General features: G+C 46.9%; 1 protein-coding gene across 2 annotated transcripts in view; it reads right to left on the bottom strand.

The window, feature by feature from the left end:
• tsc2 (TSC complex subunit 2) overlaps positions 1-18,279 on the bottom strand; it is a 46,864-nt gene that overhangs the window by 15,168 nt on the left and 13,417 nt on the right. Inside the window, exons 17-27 of one of the 2 annotated variants that reach the window (XM_083655726.1) lie at positions 16,938-17,060; positions 16,723-16,829; positions 12,170-12,338; positions 11,688-11,810; positions 10,090-10,224; positions 9,752-9,941; positions 8,981-9,074; positions 8,751-8,853; positions 8,554-8,648; positions 5,844-5,984; positions 420-581 (exon numbers count right to left, since the gene is read on the bottom strand). In XM_083655726.1, the coding sequence (XP_083511852.1) occupies positions 420-581; positions 5,844-5,984; positions 8,554-8,648; positions 8,751-8,853; positions 8,981-9,074; positions 9,752-9,941; positions 10,090-10,224; positions 11,688-11,810; positions 12,170-12,338; positions 16,723-16,829; positions 16,938-17,060 (1,442 nt within the window). The remainder of the gene's footprint in view (positions 1-419; positions 582-5,843; positions 5,985-8,553; positions 8,649-8,750; positions 8,854-8,980; positions 9,075-9,751; positions 9,942-10,089; positions 10,225-11,687; positions 11,811-12,169; positions 12,339-16,722; positions 16,830-16,937; positions 17,061-18,279) is intronic. The other variant, XM_083655727.1, reaches the window with a different exon arrangement.

The following is an 18,279-nucleotide window of genomic DNA, read 5'->3' as shown; positions in this document are numbered from 1 at the left end:
AAGTTTTTTGTTCTCGCGTTTTTCTCCCCAATGGTACTTGACCAATTCCTCCTGCTGTCGCGGTCGTTGCTCCGCCCCCATTGCCGATTGCCAGCCGCTTCTTTTGATCTGACAGCGAGGAGTTTCGCCGGGAGGATCATGCTATTCCCCCCCCAGTTCTCCTCCCCCCGAACAGCCAACCAGAGGAGGCACTTGTGCAGCCACCAGGACACATACCCCTAATCCGGCTTCCCACCCGCAGACACGGCCGATGATGACCTCCCTCTGCCTGTAAGGACTCCCAACCAAGCCAGAGGTCAACACGGGCGCTTGAAGCGGCGACCCTCGTGGTGTTGATAGGCAGGGAATCACTAGACGGACGCCCATTTACAACTCAATATCTTACAACATGCGGTGCACACATAGAAATGGGAGCCAACCTCTTGGGCAGGGCTGAGAAGTTGGAGAAGACATATCGTGCCATCATGTCCAGACAGGTCTCCGTCAGCTCCAGGTGGACGGTCTTCAACCCCTCGTCTGCCTGAGTCACGGCGTTCTCGTCCGCTGAGCCCAGACTGCAGGTGGTGGTGGAGGTGTGCATCCTACAGGGGGCGACAGAGAGACGGCTAAGCGACAGAGGGGGAGAGAGAGAAAGGCGAATGTATGAAATGCACACAAAGTTCATGCAAGTTCTGATATGTAAACATAGAGAAAGGCAAGAGGTCATACAACTCACAGCCACACACAAGACTGTTGATATGTGCTCTCGCTTTCACGGATACATACAGAAACACACATGTGCGCATGCATGCATAATGTGTGTGCACACAAGTGCGCAGTTAAGGTTAACAATTTAATTCTCTCCCTCTCTCTCACACACATGCTGGGACTTGGTATAAGGCAAGTAGAACTATGTATGATATAAGAATGTGTCCAACAGGGTGGCAACATCTCCCTTGATGCTATTCTCTTATCAGTATTCATTGCAGCGAATAACAGCGCCTCTCTGTATCCACAACCACCATTATGCTCTGTAGGGAAATCCACCTCTCTGTATCCACAACCACCAATATGCTCTGTAGGGAAATCCAGTTAGCTGCACATTGGCTAATGGAAAGATGTGTCTGAGTGGACTGGAGAGCTCCCAGGCTCCACTTCTGCCTGCCAGAGTGAAAGTAAAGGCCAGGCTGGCTCGCTGCCTGGGGCTGAAGTCAACACATTTAGTAGGAGTCATTTTTAACAACATTCTCAGGATGAGTAAGCCAGGCTGAGATTTTCGCCGTTCTCTCTACACAGTGGGGGAGTATTCAAGCCGGAGAATTTTTTCGCCGCCCCACATGCCAACAGAATAACAATCTGAAAACAAGGCCAAATCAAACAAACATAGATAGATATAATATATAAAAAAATATAATAAAATAAGCAGCAGATAAGGTACAATGGGACATAAGCAAAACTGGGTGAAGGGTGATGTGAGAAAAATATACCGTAAGAGGGACACGTTTCCTCAGTTGATCTATTCAATTTAGCTTGACCTGTGTCAGCCCTGTAACTACCTGCGTCAGCCCTGTAACTACCTGTGTCAGCCCTGTAACTACCTGTGTCAGCCCTGTAACTACCTGTGTCAGCCCTGTAACTACCTGTGTCAGCCCTGTAACTACATGTCAGCCCTGTAACTACCTGTGTCAGCCCTGTAACTACCTGTGTCAGCCCTGTAACTACCTGTGTCAGCCCTGTAACTACCTGTGTCAGCCCTACCTGTGTCAGCCCTGTAACTACCTGTGTCAGCCCTGTAACTACCTGTGTCAGCCCTGCAACTACCTGTGTCAGCCCTGCAACTACCTGTGTCAGCCCTGTAACTACCTGTGTCAGCCCTGTAACTACCTGTGTCAGCCCTGTAACTACCTGTGTCAGCCCTGCAACTACCTGTGTCAGCCCTGCAACTACCTGTGTCAGCCCTGTAACTACCTGTGTCAGCCCTGTAACTACCTGTGTCAGCCCTGCAACTACCTGTGTCAGCCCTGTAACTACCTGTCAGCCCTGTAACTACCTGTGTCAGCCCTGTAACTACCTGTCAGCCCTGTAACTACCTGTCAGCCCTGCAACTACCTGTCAGCCCTGCAACTACCTGTGTCAGCCCTGTAACTACCTGTGTCAGCCCTGCAACTACCTGTGTCAGCCCTGCAACTACCTGTGTCAGCCCTGCAACTACCTGTGTCAGCCCTGTAACTACCTGTGTCAGCCCTGTAACTACCTGTCAGCCCTGCAACTACCTGTGTCAGCCCTGCAACTACCTGTGTCAGCCCTGTAACTACCTGTCAGCCATGTAACTACCTGTGTCAGCCCTGTAACTACCTGTGTCAGCCCTGTAACTACCTGTGTCAGCCCTGTAACTACCTGTATCAGCCCTGCAACTACCTGTGTCAGCCCTGTAACTACCTGTGTCAGCCCTGTAACTACTTGTGTCAGCCCTGCAACTACCTGTGTCAGCCCTGTAACTACCTGTGTGAGCCCTGTAACTACCTGTGTCAGCCCTGTAACTACCTGTGTCAGCCCTGTAACTACCTGTCAGCCCTGTAACTACCTGTGTCAGCCCTGTAACTACCTGTGTCAGCCCTGTAACTACCTGTGTCAGCCCTGCAACTACCTGTGTCAGCCCTGTAACTACCTGTGTCAGCCCTGTAACTACCTGCGTCAGCCCTACCTGTGTCAGCCCTGTAACTACCTGTGTCAGCCCTGTAACTACCTGTGTCAGCCCTGTAACTACCTGTGTCAGCCCTGTAACTACCTGTGTCAGCCCTGTAACTACCTGTGTCAGCCCTGTAACTACCTGTGTCAGCCCTGTAACTACCTGTGTCAGCCCTGTAACTACCTGTGTCAGCCCTGCAACTACCTGTGTCAGCCCTGCAACTACCTGTGTCAGCCCTGTAACTACCTGTGTCAGCCCTGTAACTACCTGTGTCAGCCCTGTAACTACCTGTGCCAGCCCTGCAACTACCTGTGTCAGCCCTGCAACTACCTGTGTCAGCCCTGTAACTACCTGTGTCAGCCCTGTAACTACCTGTGTCAGCCCTGTAACTACCTGTGTCAGCCCTGTAACTACCTGTGTCAGCCCTGTAACTACCTGTCAGCCCTGTAACTACCTGTGTCAGCCCTGTAACTACCTGTCAGCCCTGTAACTACCTGTCAGCCCTGTAACTACCTGTGTCAGCCCTGCAACTACCTGTGTCAGCCCTGCAACTACCTGTGTCAGCCCTGTAACTACCTGTGTCAGCCCTGCAACTACCTGTGTCAGCCCTGCAACTACCTGTGTCAGCCCTGTAACTACCTGTGTCAGCCCTGTAACTACCTGTGTCAGCCCTGCAACTACCTGTGTCAGCCCTGTAACTACCTGTGCCAGCCCTGCAACTACCTGTGTCAGCCCTGTAACTACCTGTGACAGCCCTGTAACTACCTGTGTCAGCCCTGTAACTACCTGTGTCAGCCCTGCAACTACCTGTGTCAGCCCTGTAACTACCTGTGTCAGCCCTGCAACTACCTGTGTCAGCCCTGTAACTACCTGTGTCAGCCCTGTAACTACCTGTGCCAGCCCTGCAACTACCTGTGTCAGCCCTGCAACTACCTGTGTCAGCCCTGTAACTACCTGTGTCAGCCCTGTAACTACCTGTGTCAGCCCTGTAACTACCTGTGTCAGCCCTGCAACTACCTGTGTCAGCCCTGTAACTACCTGTGTCAGCCCTGTAACTACCTGTGTCAGCCCTGCAACTACCTGTGTCAGCCCTGCAGCTACCTGTGTCAGCCCTGCAACTACCTGTGTCAGCCCTGTAACTACCTGTGTCAGCCCTGTAACTACCTGTGTCAGCCCTGCAACTACCTGTGTCAGCCCTGCAGCTACCTGTGTCAGCCCTGTAACTACCTGTCAGCCCTGCAACTACCTGTGTCAGCCCTGCAACTACCTGTGTCAGCCCTGTAACAACCTGTGTCGGCCCTGTAACTACCTGTGTCAGCCCTGTAACTACCTGTGTCAGCCCTGTAACTACCTGTGTCAGCCCTGTAACTACCTCCATTTGACATAAGACACTAGAACAGTTCATTACAAACCACTGTCTGACAGGATTACATCTACATTTGAATTGAAGCTGAAAGTTGTTAGCTGGAGGCCGTCATGTGCCGTCCAGCAAAAATGGCTAAATCTAGAATTCAAATCTGATGTGTTAAAATGTGTGTTTGTTTTTGTTTATGATGAAAAGATCTAGTGTTATCAAGGGGCTATATTTGAAAGCTTTTAGGATATACCCATATTATTACTACAGTCATGCTGCTAGGCTACATTCATTCTCTTACTGAGAACTAAATTAATGATCTTACTCAGACTAAGTCCCAGCTTGTGTTTAAACAACACGTAGACAGAAGACAGTCCCATAGCCATTCATCCACTGACTTCATGAATTAAGCTCGACTCCAGTGGACACATACAGTCATGATGGCGGATGTATGAGCAGTGCAGCACATGCTCAGCCCAACAAACTCCAAAATAATAATTGTTCAACTTTTGTGGTGTAATTTAAGAAAATATTCAATTAGACAAAATGTAACTATGGTCATGTTGTCTGAGGTCAAAGACGGCAGGTGTCCACCAGCACACAGGCTTCAATCCAATTTGTCATTGATTTAGGTGTTACCATTCAAGAGACACACAAATGCTTTAGGGAATATCAGAATTGCAGCCATTTAGCAGGTTTGTTAGATCTGTATTGCAGTTGAGTCTGATAAAGTTCCAACTCTCACTCCTTTTAAATCAAATCCAATCTTAACATTTTATGACTGTGCCACCTTCCTTGAAAGGTTCACTCACTCCAGTCTACGGTTCACTCTTGCGCCGTGATACTTGGCTACTGAACTTTTACTGCCACCTACTGGACAGGAGTGGTATGACAGATTCAAGAGCTGTATCTTGACAACTGCAATGTTAGATCGTATATCCATCAATCACCCACTTTCACAGTTCAGCCAAGCAGAGATCGATATATATAGGTACAGGGTAGGTAGGTCGGTACTGTGTGTAAGTAGGAAGTGTGTGTGTGTGTGATAATAAAAGTGATTTGAGTCTGTTATCCAACTGTATCACAAATCCACAGCAGCACAGCTAGTCCTAAAACCCCACACTTGGAGATTGCCATGGTCAATAGCAGCACAGTGCATGGGTCAGCAAAACAAAGGCATTAAAAAAGCAAGCAAGCGAGCAAGGCTGTTGTGTTGCTGTTGTCCTTCTCATTGGCCCAGGAAGCAGAGGCCCCTCCCACCAGGAACAGGGAGAGACCAGCTGCTGGTTGCAGTGACAGTTGTCAGGTTGTGTAAGATAGATCACATCCCTTTGGCTACACATGCTTTGCACCAGTCCCTCCAGCCATTCAATTGTTGTTAGGCCAATCAAAATCCGGCAGCACCACACGCAGCAAAAACCACAACCAAAAAACAAACTCAAACCAAAAAAATAAGTGACAAAATATAAAAGCTAAAAACTGTGTTAGACGCCAATTCAAACAGAATCACATCGTGGTAGATGTTTTCTGAACATGTATTCTGTAGACACTGCATGCAAAAAACACAAACGCAAAACTTCAAAAGAAAAATAGCACACGTATAAAATGATCACAGCCCAAAACAAAAACCAAAATTGTCAAACAAACCCTCCTCCAGCATGCACCACCCAAATTGAGGTTTCCCTGGTAACAAACCACCCGACAGTCCCCACATGACAATGACCCTAGTTCCCCATCAACCATCCCCATGGTGGAAAGCAAGAAATGTTTGGGCTGTTGTTGTTGTTGTTGTTTTGATTACCCAGAAGGCTCTTCTCTAACCTGCGGACCGCGTGATCGGAGACACTGATGCTCCGGGACCGGAAAGCGTCCATGGCCGACAGGTCCCTCAGCTCTTTAACCGGAGAGCTGCTGCTATTGGCTACCGCCGCCGCCGCCTTCGCCACTTTGGCCGCCCGCAGACTTGGGTGGGTGGCGATGAATACCATGGCGACGGGGTCGGCGACGGGGTCGTACCCGCGTCGGGGGTACGTTGGCGGTGGGCAGTAAGGGGGGTGGATCATCGCACGGGTGTGGGGGGGTTTGGGAATGTTTGGGGAATGTGGAGTGTGGAGGTTATGCCAGGAGGACACAGCAGGAAATGTCACCCGAACAAACAGCCACACGACCGGGTGACAGAGGGGACACACGTCACGAGGAGGAGGGGGGCAGCGTACAGAGGGGCAGGGCCGCACAGGTCAAAGGGCAGAGGTCACAGAAGAAGGGGAAGGGCGAGTAGAAATGTAGGGAGGAGGATCCAGGGTGACACAACCACCCCCCCCAAACCCCAACCACAACGCAGAGCCCAATCGCAGGAGGGGAGGGGAGGGGTCAGGAGGGGAGGGGTCAGGAGGGGAGGGGAGGGGTCAGGAGGGGAGGGGTCAGGGGTCAAATGAAGAATTGAAAGAAAAAGAAAAACAAGGTGATAATTAACAGCAGTGAACACTATGATTCAGATTACAGGAGAAAGAAAAGAGAATAAAAAATGGGGTAAAAGTCTTAACAAAACATGAAAACAGACAAGCTACAGAAGAGGGTAAAGTATTGAGGAGAGCACTGAAATCAACATTATTTCACACAGCAGCTACATAGTGAAGCCAAGGACTAAAGTAGAGAAGAGGTGAAGCAGTAGGGATGATGGACTCAGCACAGGTCGGACTGAAATGGGGGTTAAAACAGAACCACATGAACAACAACAGCACATCCAACTGAAAAGGAAAACACGGGGTTAAACCTGAGGGTTGGAGCATAGCATGCCGGGACTAACTGAAGGACCAAACAACGCTCGACAAATGACAGCTGTGTTTTACTGTTGGAAGTCGATTTTCATGAGAAAGTCATTGAGACTTTATGGATCTTTCCTAAATTGAACAGGGCAAAGAAATACAGAAAGAATAGGGAAAAGGTTTTTGTGACCAGAGGCTATGCAAATGCACTATAAACTCTGTGTGTGTGTGTGTGTGTGTGTGTGTGTGTGTGTGTGTGTGTGTGTGTGTGTGTGTACGCGCGCGTGTGTGCGAGAGAGATCTGGCATGCAGCACTCCAGCCCAACAGAAGGCTATGAGCAGCACAAGGACAGATCACGAGCTAAACAGAATGATTACACAATATGGGAATACTCAAAGGGGACTTTAAGGGTTAGAAAAAAGTGGGGAGAACCAAATCAATTTGCGAGGACATGAGGGGGGGGGAAAGGCCGAGACCACGAGGCAGAACCGACTATTTCCTGAAATGATATATCTGAGACACAAGAAAAAGCAAAACAGAGGAGGAGCAAGGAGGAGGCTGAATTAGCAAAAAAAAGGCAAAACAGAAGGAATTGGAAGGGGGGAGGCAGAGTAACATCGAGGGACTGGCCCATCCAGAGAGGTCACCTTGGTCTCAAACAGTATCAGTTACAAGAACACTTGGCTCTATGAGGTGTGCCTGGTCGGGCCTGTGGCTGACAATGCATCAGATGAGGCTGCATATTTAAGACGGGGCTGTTTGGATTGTTTTGACTGCATCGTGTTAGGGGTAGGGGTGTCAAAAATAATCGATTTATAAGATGCGTCGCGAAGCGGACGTGCACGATTCTGCATCGATTCACAAATGTCAAAAATCGATTATTTAAAAAGTAAAATAAAATAAAAAACTTTTTTTTTTATCAAATAAAATATAATGGAAGTACATGCAGTTGTTTATTTTAATTATGGATCATAATACAATGCAATTCCAAATGCACTTTTATTTTAAAAGTAGCCACACAGTGAGAAAAAAGAAAGTGAGAAAAAATAAATCATGTATTGCGGAAAAAAGTGATGCGTCGATTTAAGATGCATCGGGATGCATCGATAATCGTACTCGAATCGAATCATAGCCCTCTGAATCGTAATCGAATCGAATCATGAGGCCAGTGAAGATTCACAGCCCTAGTTATGGGGGGTTAACACACAGTTTCAACAGACATTCACACCATTTAGAGATGAGAACGTTTACCCTGCGGAGAAAAGCTGTTGTATTTCTGTTTGTGTATGTGTTAATGGTGTCATTATAACGGTCAGATGACAAAACGAGAGCGCAGGAGAAAGCGAACCCTGAACTTCTTTCCCCATGTCTTCTCTGAGGGTACAAGCTCTGTTATTCACATGAGGATGAGTACAAGCTCTGTTATTCACATGAGGATGATGAGTACAAGCTCTGTTATTCACATGAGGATGGGTGGATTTAAAACAACAGAAATCCTGGCAGAAAAACAACCTTCAAAATGTCAAAAAGAAAAAAAAGACAGAAATAATAAATACACAGAAAGAATCATCACCATGGCAACCTGAGAGGAGAATCGGTTCAACCATCACGGCCACAATAGCAGTCATGCCGAGTCCGTATTACCTGGTTTTGACAAAACCCTAAAACGTCTTCTAGAATAACGGCCGAACGGTCACTTCATATGTGGTGTTTGTCGAGTCGGTGCGTCATCAGGTGTTAGCTTTGTGTGGAATGTGCGTTTTACCTCTTGGGCCTTTCGTTGAGGCTGGTGCTTCGAGCCCGAAACGAACTTTGCTCGGGACCGTCGTCAAATGGAAGAAGGGCATTGGAACGCAAACCCTGGTGGGAGATGAGAGATGGAAGGAGAGAAAAAAGTTAGGGCAAATATCAAATGTATTTAAGATCAACATTCAACATCACAACCCCCATACCGACACACACCTTAGTGATGTACTGCACAAAGTCCTTGCGGAAGGTGAGTCTACAGCGTATGAACCACATGGCGATCACATGGTGGGCCAGGGACACAATGTACTGGTTGAACCTGGGAGGAATGGGAGAGCGGACGTTAGCAGGTCAGTCATCCATCTTTGTGTCTGTGTGGATGTAGGTGTAGGTGTAGGTGATGTAGGTGCGATGCAGTTTTGCGCGTGTGTAGGTAGTGTACTCACTTGGAAGGGTTGGTGTAGGGCAGAGAGATGGCAAACACGCTAACATACTGCTCTGCTACAAAGTTGGCGTACAGATGGGGCAGGCGCACCAGAGCTGTGAGACAAAAACAACCAGACACGTTCTGGTTTAGCGCTCAGTCTACAATGGAAACATGGACAGTTTCTTCTCGCAGGCCACGAGACTCCTTAACATAAGTATGTTAATTAGGCATATGCTATTTGCACCTAACAGAATGTTACTGTTTAATCATGTTTAATTATGTTTAAAGTATGTTCATGCCATTTGCACATATGTGCCACTGTCTGTGGGGTGTCTTACTGCTTTATTGCTTGTTGCCTCTTGTTTTTAATTATTTTTTATTTTATTTTTGCACTATGTTGTAACGGAGTCTACAGCACAAGAATTTCACACGTGATACTTGTACTACGGAGTGACAATAAAAATCTTGAATCTTGAATCTTGAGGCGCCTTTTTGTGATTGGATACACCCAATGCCATGCCACCTTTTGGCCGGTGGGTGTAGAAAGTGAATCACCTCTAAGTCGGCCCATTTCCACTTTTCATTCACAAAGAATCTCAGAGTGCTACAGAGTTCAAAGCATAACAAGCAGACAATACATAACCATTCTAACGGGGGTGAAGACACAACCTCCCGGGCCAACTCTGTTTGGCGGAGGTAACAAGGACGCATCTAAAAGTATAATGTAACTGACCATGATGATGAACATATAAATGTTGATATAAATTCTATAAAAAACGTTTGCACTCACTGGAGAGGAACTCGAGCATAGGCGATGCCATAGCAACGGTTGCCGAGATGTGGGTGAGCTTGACGATAAGAGCTGGGAGGAGCTTGATCATGATGTCAGGCATCTCCACCGTGCACATGGTCAAGGCGACCACACACTGCTTGGCACAGCGGTAGATGAGGCCAGTTTCCAGACACTGGACCAGTTCTCTCTGCAGCCAAACACAAAGAAAATCAACCAAAACCACAACCAACACAGCCAACCACATTCCAGCTTATGGATCCAAGTATTGTAGCTGTGTGTGTGTGTGTGTGTGTGTGTCTGTGTGTGTGCGTGCGTGCGTGTGTGTGTGTGTGTACCTGTCTAGACTGCTCTAGGTAGTTGTGATAGGAAGTGATAGCAGTGAGCACAGGAACCACCGCCAGCTGAACATCAGTACGCGAAAAACCATCTGGAGTCTTCTTCAAACGCTCAGAGATCAGACGATCAGTGACCTACACACACACACACACACACACACACACAGACAGACAGAAAATAGAGGTGAGAAAGACAGCAGTTGGTGACGTGTACACAGGCTAGTGTACACGTGTATAAGGGTTTATATGCATGTGTGTTAGGGCTGTCAAAAATAATCGATTATAAGATGCATCGCGATGCGGACGTGCACGATTCTGCATCGATTCACAAATGTCAAAAATCGATTATTATTATTATTATTTATTTATTTTAACACATTCACTGCCAGACGTTTTTTTTTTACTGTAGTTAGCTTCTGCCAGAGGGGTTTTTTGAGGATTCTGGCTCATCTTTCAAGACCCGAGGATTCTTTTCTGCTAAGATTTTGTGAACACACAATATCTCAAAAGAACTAATAGAATGTGTGCTTTGTCTGTCTAAAAGAGTTAGTTTGTAGAGATAGTAGTTATGTAAGCATTAGCAGTTGAATACAGCATGGTTTCAGCGTCAGAAAAATTATTCAGAGATAAACGGCTTTTTGTGAAATTCGATAGAACAGTCACTTTAACCATTCATTTTTGGCATCAGTAAGACGTCAGACATCTAAACAATAGTTTTGAACAGTAATTTCCTCCATAACAGCAGGAAACCCCCCTCTGCTTCCAACTCCTCCCTCCGTGGGCGTTCTTCTTGGCTGCAGCGGCCGTCACAAGCTTGTCACCAGTCTCACTGCTTTGCTGCTGCTGCTGCCTGTCTGCGTGGCCGCTGTTTGAGGAAGTCTGGATGGACTCGCTCGCTTCTTGGAGTTTTGGTTGAGAGAAGCTTTTGCGATTCTGGTCATATTTATGCTGCGTGTTTCAAAGTGTGTTCCACCTGTAATCTATTATGCAAATTTGCAATCCCGCATCGCCAGCAATCAGCGCGAAAACGAAAGCGTTTTCCCCCATCCATTTTCATGAGAATGGCTGCTTTTTGCTTGCCTTCCTCTAGTCAGGAGAGCACTGTCGCCACTTAGTGGCTCGGTGGAATGGGTTGTAAACGTTCGGTGGCTCCAATAATTATATAAGAGATGTAAAAGGGTTAGATGCACATCCCACGGTCAAAAAAAAAAAAAACATTTTTTTGACGTATTAATACGTCATTGGCAGTCAACCGTTGGATTATTTTTGACGTATTAATACGTCATTGGCAGTGAACGTGTTAATAATCAAATCAAATATAATGGAAGTACATGCAGTTGTTTATTTTAATTATGGATCATAATACAATGCAATTCCAAATGCACTTTTATTTTAAAAGTAGCCACACAGTGAGAAAAAAGAAAGTGAGAAAAAAGAAAGAGAAAAAATAAATCAAAAAAGTGATGCATCGATTTAAGATGCATCGAGATGCATCGAGATGCATCGATAATCGTGAACGAATCGAATCGTAGCCCTCTGAATCGTAATCGAATCGAATCGTGAGGCCAGTGAAGATTCACAGCCCTAATGTGTGTTACCATGCAGCAGAGTGTAGAGCAGAGCTGGTCCAGGCTGCAAGGCGAGGTGAGCAGCAGGACTTTGTACTGGATGGTCCAGGGCAGCTTGTCCAGAACCAGCTTCAAAACCTTCCAGTCTGTCTCCTACAAGAGAGACGGGTCACATCAGACATTGAACAATGTGGATCATATGCGTTATCTTTGAGAATCACAGGGAGGCTCAGTTACAAGTGTGTGCTGTATCCAACTCATTTGCTGAGGCATCAGTTATATTAAAGTATGCACACCACAAGCAGCAGCGGCTACTTTTGAAACAGGCATTATCACTAGGGGTGCTCCAAAAAATCGATTCTGAAAGGATCGCGATTCTTAATGCCACGATTCCTGGATCGAGCATCATGACTCCAGGTATGCCACTTTTTTGGTTCGTGAGCTGGACATAATCAGTGTGTGTGTGTGTGTGCGTGTGTGTGTGTGTGCGCGTGCGCGTGTGTGTCGTGTACCATCTTTAGGCACTGCAATAGGACGCTGAAGGCAGGTGCGTAGGGCAGGTAGGCTGTACGAATGGAAGAGGAGGAGGTTGGAGGGGCGGTGGGAGGAGCGGGGCTGCCAGCAGGGGGCGACGCTGTGCCTGTGGGCTTCTTCTCACTGACACGCTGCTTCTCTGGCTCCCTGCAACAACACAAGTAACAGTGAGCAGTTTTCATGCAGCATAACTTCAGCCAACTGAATTCAACTGAACGTTTTTTACAACGCATGCACAGCTGCTGCAGATCTGTGGCATCGAGGAAGAAACGGAGAAGTAGCTACACTCAGCAACATAACTATACGCTCGCGTCATATGTAACCTTTGACCCATATTTACACTTTAACCTCTTCTAAAGCCACCTACTGTATTTCTGAAGAAAATGGTGAAAACGACATACCCAAACTAAAATGCTTACTGTGGCTGAACCGCTAGGGTTACAGACAACTGACATCTGACCTTTTCTGAAAGGTAAGACTTTGAAGTTTATGTTCCAACTGTCAGAATGACTCTATGTGTTACTGACCCTGAGTAACACCAGCTCAAACACAGTGGTTGATTCTCGCCTAGAATAAAAAACACTTTTAGAGTGTAAACAGTTACCTGTGGTTGTTGTATTTATGGCTAGAAACCCAATGGAGACATAGCCACAGGCCTTACCACATCCCAACTCAAAGAAGATGAAAAAATACCAAAACATGAGTATTTGGCAGTGGTTTTTGTAGAGAGATAGCTAGGCGGATTTCCAAAAAGCCATTATAAAAAGCCATTTGAAAAAGCCAAATAATCTGAAATGTTGTCTTTGTCTTTGTTACAAAGACAGCTATAACTTCTGCTGTGTTGATCTGATCTGAAAAAGGAAGACATGGTTCGATGCGCAAGATTCAGCCGGTTAATTTGGTATGTAGCATGAACAGCATTGTTCAGAATTAACTACCTAATTAATCACATAAATGAAAAAATCAGAAACGTAACGCCAGGGTTTACGGTGCCATGCAAGAGTGCTTAAAACTCAAGAATACTGGATCTGGTTCACCATTAGAACATTCGACTCTAAAAGCAACATCTTGTTTTTTGGATCTTGGAATGTGCAAATGCCCAAATCCCACAGTAAACATTGACCAAGTGGCCTTTTGGCAAAATAACAACTTGTCTTCATGAAGAATGTGGTCAGCTCTTATTCTGCATCTCCTTAACCCATTGATACCTGATGCAGCATTTGTGTGTGTATCCCTTTAAGACCGCGAACCGCGTTAACGCGGTTCGCGGTCTTAAAGGGATACGCACACAAATGAGGGATATACACGCAAATGCTGCATCAGGCATCAATGGGTTAAAGCCCTCGTTGGTTGTTCAGTCTTGTTCCTGTGACCATTATGCTGTGTGACCTGGAGCTTTATTTTATTCTATCTGTATTAACATAATCATGAATATTCAACATTATAAAACTCTATGCAATCATCCGGATTTTGAGTTCCCTGGCTCCCAACCTGCCAAACTGCCACTCTCTCATCCTGAGTTTTCTTACACAGTGGTGTGTGTGTGTGTGTGTGTGTGTGTGTGTGTGTGTGTTCATGTGTGTGTGTGTGTGTGTGTGTGTGTGTGTGTGTGTGTGTGTGTTCATGTGTGTGTATGTGTGTGTGTGTGTGTGTGTGTGTGTGTGTGTGTGTGTGTGTGTGTGTGTGTGTGTGTGTGTGTGTGTGTGTGTGACCTACTAGCATTATGTCCATTTTCTTGAAGAACAATACACGTTAGTGCTTCCAAAAGTCTGTACTTTCATTTGAGTGACATGTAGGGTTTACTAGTCTACTGCTTTTACGTCAGGGAAGAAACTATATGGAAGGAGTGCTATCATCATCATCATCATCATCATCATCATCATCATCATCAGTATATAAATGGGAGCTAGGTCTCTGTCTGTTTCTCTGTCTGTCCCACTGTGATGTGTCCCACTGTGATGTCATAAATCCCACTCATGACATGATCAGTGATGTCGTAAATCTGACATCATCAGTAATGCTGCTCTCATTGGCCACACGTCAGCCGAGCTGCGGGCAAGGCCATGCAGCGGCCGAGCTGTGAATGCAAGGCCAGCTGGAATCGGGGCTGGCCCAATCCCCCTCCCCAAATCTCGCACGCTAGGAATCGAACGTGCGAGATTGCTACTTTAATTAAAATTGCCATAAGTGGGCGGGCGGTGGTTAGTCACAATTTTGGGGGCTGTGTCTGTTCGTGACATCATCAGTGATGTCATACATCGGGATTGTGATGTCACTTGAGCAATTGTGATGTCATCACTGATGTCACTCGAGCATTTGTGATGTCATCAGTGATGTCACTCAAGCAATTGTGAGGTCATCAGTGATGTCATAAATCCTTCCTGGCTGAGGCTATACTGTATAACTGGTGGAAGATGCTAGGAATCCAGTCTGCCGGAAAGCCATAAGAAGAAGAAGCTGCTGCTCGTGTACGATAATTTCCCTCCAAAAACAATAATTTTGACCCTCAGGTACGATAATTACATTACATTAGAATAACATTTCCTACCTGGCAACACTGATACTGCCTTCTGTTTGAGACACAGCATACAAGTCAGTGTGGTACAGTGACACATCTGAAGGAATGGCTGTTCAAGCAGGACATGGTGACACACGGCTCTATGATGCCGTCAGGGCAGGAGACCTGGACACACTGAGGAGCCTGCTGCAGGAAGACCACTTCAGAAGGCAGATCAATGAGCAGTGTCTTTATGTGCATGTGAGGTGTAGGAGGTGGAGGAGGTGGACCCCTCTGGGGTACGCAGCCTGGCGGGGTCATGCTGCCTGTGTGCACTACCTGATCACACAGGGAGCACAGGTAGACCTAGCTGATGAGGATAACTTCACGCCTCTCTTCTCTGCCGTGTACAACGGTCACCTGGACTGTGTCCGGATCCTCCTGGAAGCCGGGGCCGACCCTAACAGAATCATACGCGGCTCATACAGCCTGACCCCTCTCTACGTCAGTGCTGAACGCAAACACCTGGACTGCTTCCGCCTGCTGCTCCAGGCTGCTGGCGTTCTGACCCGTGACGTGGCTCCTCGCCTGCTGGAGTGGGTGCTGTGGAACAGGTGCAACACGGCCTTCGTCCAGCTGCTGCTGGACCACGGTGTTGACCCGGCCCTGGTGACCACAGAGCAGGCAGAGCTGGAGAAATGGGCTGATCCTGAGGCTCTCAGGGTCTTTCTGGAGGCCAAGAGATGTCCTCGCAGTCTGGTCCACGCGTGTCGGACCCGGATCCGCCAAGTGCTGGGCACACATCGCCTGAACCAAGTCCACTCCCTACCACTACCACAAGTGATGAAGGACTTCGTGCTCCACCAAAACTGACTTGAAGGACTGACAGTTCATTTATTTTCATTTCCTAGATTTAGTTCTTCAGTGACTGTTTCAAACAAATCCAGGAGCAGAGATTATATACCAGCAGCATACACCACCTGTAGCCAATCCTACTACTTGGAGAGCATTAATTGGAGTGTGTCTGTGTGTGCTCGGTTCAACGTCTCCAGAGTCCTCACCCCAGAAATTCTGTTTTAATCTTAATATGACGTGAGGTTCAGTTAGCTTTGCACAGAAACAGAAATACGTTTTTACTTTTATACTTCATTACATTTCAGAGCCTGTAATTTCTTTGTACTTTTACTTGATTAAACAAGTTGAATCAGTACTTCTACTTTTACCAGAGTCTTTATTTAGACAAGTAACTGTACTTCTACTCAAGTAAAGAATGTGTGTACTTTTCCCATCTCTGCCTACATCTCTCCTAAGCTAGGGCTCCTTGCTCGGGAATTTTAGGCAAGAGAGGACTTTGGGAATGTTTGTAGATACGGCCCCTGGCTTTGACTGTAAGAGCCGGAGTTGATACTAACATTGCTGATAAGAGCAAAACGCAGCCTCCAGGAACACTCCATTTGATTTGGACTGATCAAAGGCAAAGAAGTTAATTATTTGGGAGTGAGGAAAAACTGCGGACGATAAAAAAAAAAAAAAAAAAAAAAAAAAACATTTTTTTTTTTTTTTTTCCTCAATTTAATGACCAAAAAGCTGATGTGGTTATTTAAGAGTGCTAGTAAAGAGCATGCTTGTTCTACTGAGGAAATGCTTCTTTTTCCTGGGTGGTGGTACGGCACAAGAAGATTCACCAGGCGTTTTTCACACGCAGTTTCCATATGTACTTCTGTGGCTTTTAGATCTTCTCCCAAAGGATTTTTAATGCCCCCATCCCCCCCATGCACTACTGTGTGTGTGTGTGTGTGTGTGTGTGTGTGTGTGTGTGCGCGCGAGTGTGTGTGTGTGTGTGTGTGTGTGTTCATGTGTGTGTGTGTGTGTGTGTTCATGTGTGTGTGTGTGTGTGTTCGTATGTTCGTATGTGTGTGTGTGTGTGTGTGTGTGTGTGTGTGTGTGTGTTCGTATGTGTGTGTGTGTGTGTGTTCGTGTGTGTGTGTGTGTGTGTGTGTGTGTGTGTGTGTGTGCGCGCGCCTGCGTCCCTACCCAATGTCACAGTAGCAGTACGGGCTGAACCTCATGGCTCCGTCTTTGTTGGGGACCCCCAGCCGGTGAAGAGAATCTGCTCGCATCATCAGGAAGAAGTCAAACACCTGGAGGGGAGAAAGAATGGCAGGAAGTAATCAACAGAGGGAGGAGGGACGGACCTACACAAGACAAACGCGGTCATGGAGACCTGAAAACAAACACCTGGCACCTACCTGTAGTCGAATGCTGGAGGCGATAGCAGAGCAGTACTTGTTCTTGTAGTGAAGCTGCAAGTGGCTGATAAGCAACTCGTAAACACGACTAGCGTGGCTGGCTGGTAGACTGTACAGTTTGCTCTGTGAGGAGAGAGGTGGAAGAGTTAGCGTGGCTGGCTGGTAGACTGTACAGTTTGCTCTGTGAGGAGAGAGGTGGAAGAGTTGTGGGTTTATCAGCCAGCAATGTTACATTTCACGCTACATTCAACGCTTCTGCGGATGGACTCACAAAACCGTCTTCAGTTTGCACGAGTGGATTTCAATTTTCAAACCAACAAAGGTTATATTGCTATAGATAGCAGACAGAGTCTGAGTCAAACATGCTGAATTATCTGGCCTTTTGTGCACGTTTACATTGCAGTTGCAAGGTAGGAGTCATTTGAAAAGTTCCTAAGTAAGATTAAACTTAGGAAAATATTGGGGAATTGCACTTAAGAGCCTTCTTAAGTGAGAAACATGCTTCAACGTCAGCCTCGGCTCGGGACACTAGATACTGGAACATCAGCGAGGCGGTCACAGGTCACAGGTCACAGGGGAGTCCTCAGCTAAATGAGTCAATTGTGTGATTTCACTAGGATTTCAATGACTAGAAGTTAGCCCAAGGAGAGAATGTAGTGCATATACTTGCTAATAGCTTTCACTCTCTGCTGGTATTCTACATCTACATTATATTATGCTGGCGCTGTTCACATCAGCTGTGTCGAGTCACATTTTCGGGGAGCCGGTAGGCTCGCCCGGCCGCAGCGCAGCCCTCGGCGCATACGGCGCAGGCTTTGACGTTGCAGCACGTTTTCTGCTTTAAGGACAGACATCAACACTACATTGGCACAAGACATTCAATCAATGCATTGCATTTTTAAGATCTATTCTGTGAGCACTTTTGTGAATCTGGTCCCTTATGGCTCGCACAGACGGGTTTGTCAGTCGCTGTTCCTTTCACACTACGGGGGTACGTACGGTGGCTCAGTGGTAGAGCTGTCACCTCACAGTCAGAAGGTCCTGAGTTCAATTCTCGCCTGGGACACTGTGGGCGCTGTGGTTGTGTTCCCCCCCATATCTTCAGTGCCTACTGCCCAGGTGGGGTATCTCGTTGTAAGGGCCTTTCTCTCTGTGTGGAGTTTGCATGTTCTCCCCGTGCTCCCCCAGGGGGGTTCCTCCGTATATAACCCCCCCACTAAAAACATGCAGAAGATCAGATCGTCATCGTCATCCGACCAGTGACGACAACATCCGAAGTTGGTCCCCGGGCGCTGTACGAGAAAGCGACCACTGCTCCTGGCCTGCCCCCCGGAGGAAAGGA

Source organism: Poromitra crassiceps (genome assembly GCF_964638095.1).
Source record: "Poromitra crassiceps genome assembly, chromosome: 19".
Lineage (NCBI taxonomy): Eukaryota > Metazoa > Chordata > Actinopteri > Beryciformes > Melamphaidae > Poromitra > Poromitra crassiceps.
This window is presented reverse-complemented; position numbering and strand designations above follow the sequence as displayed.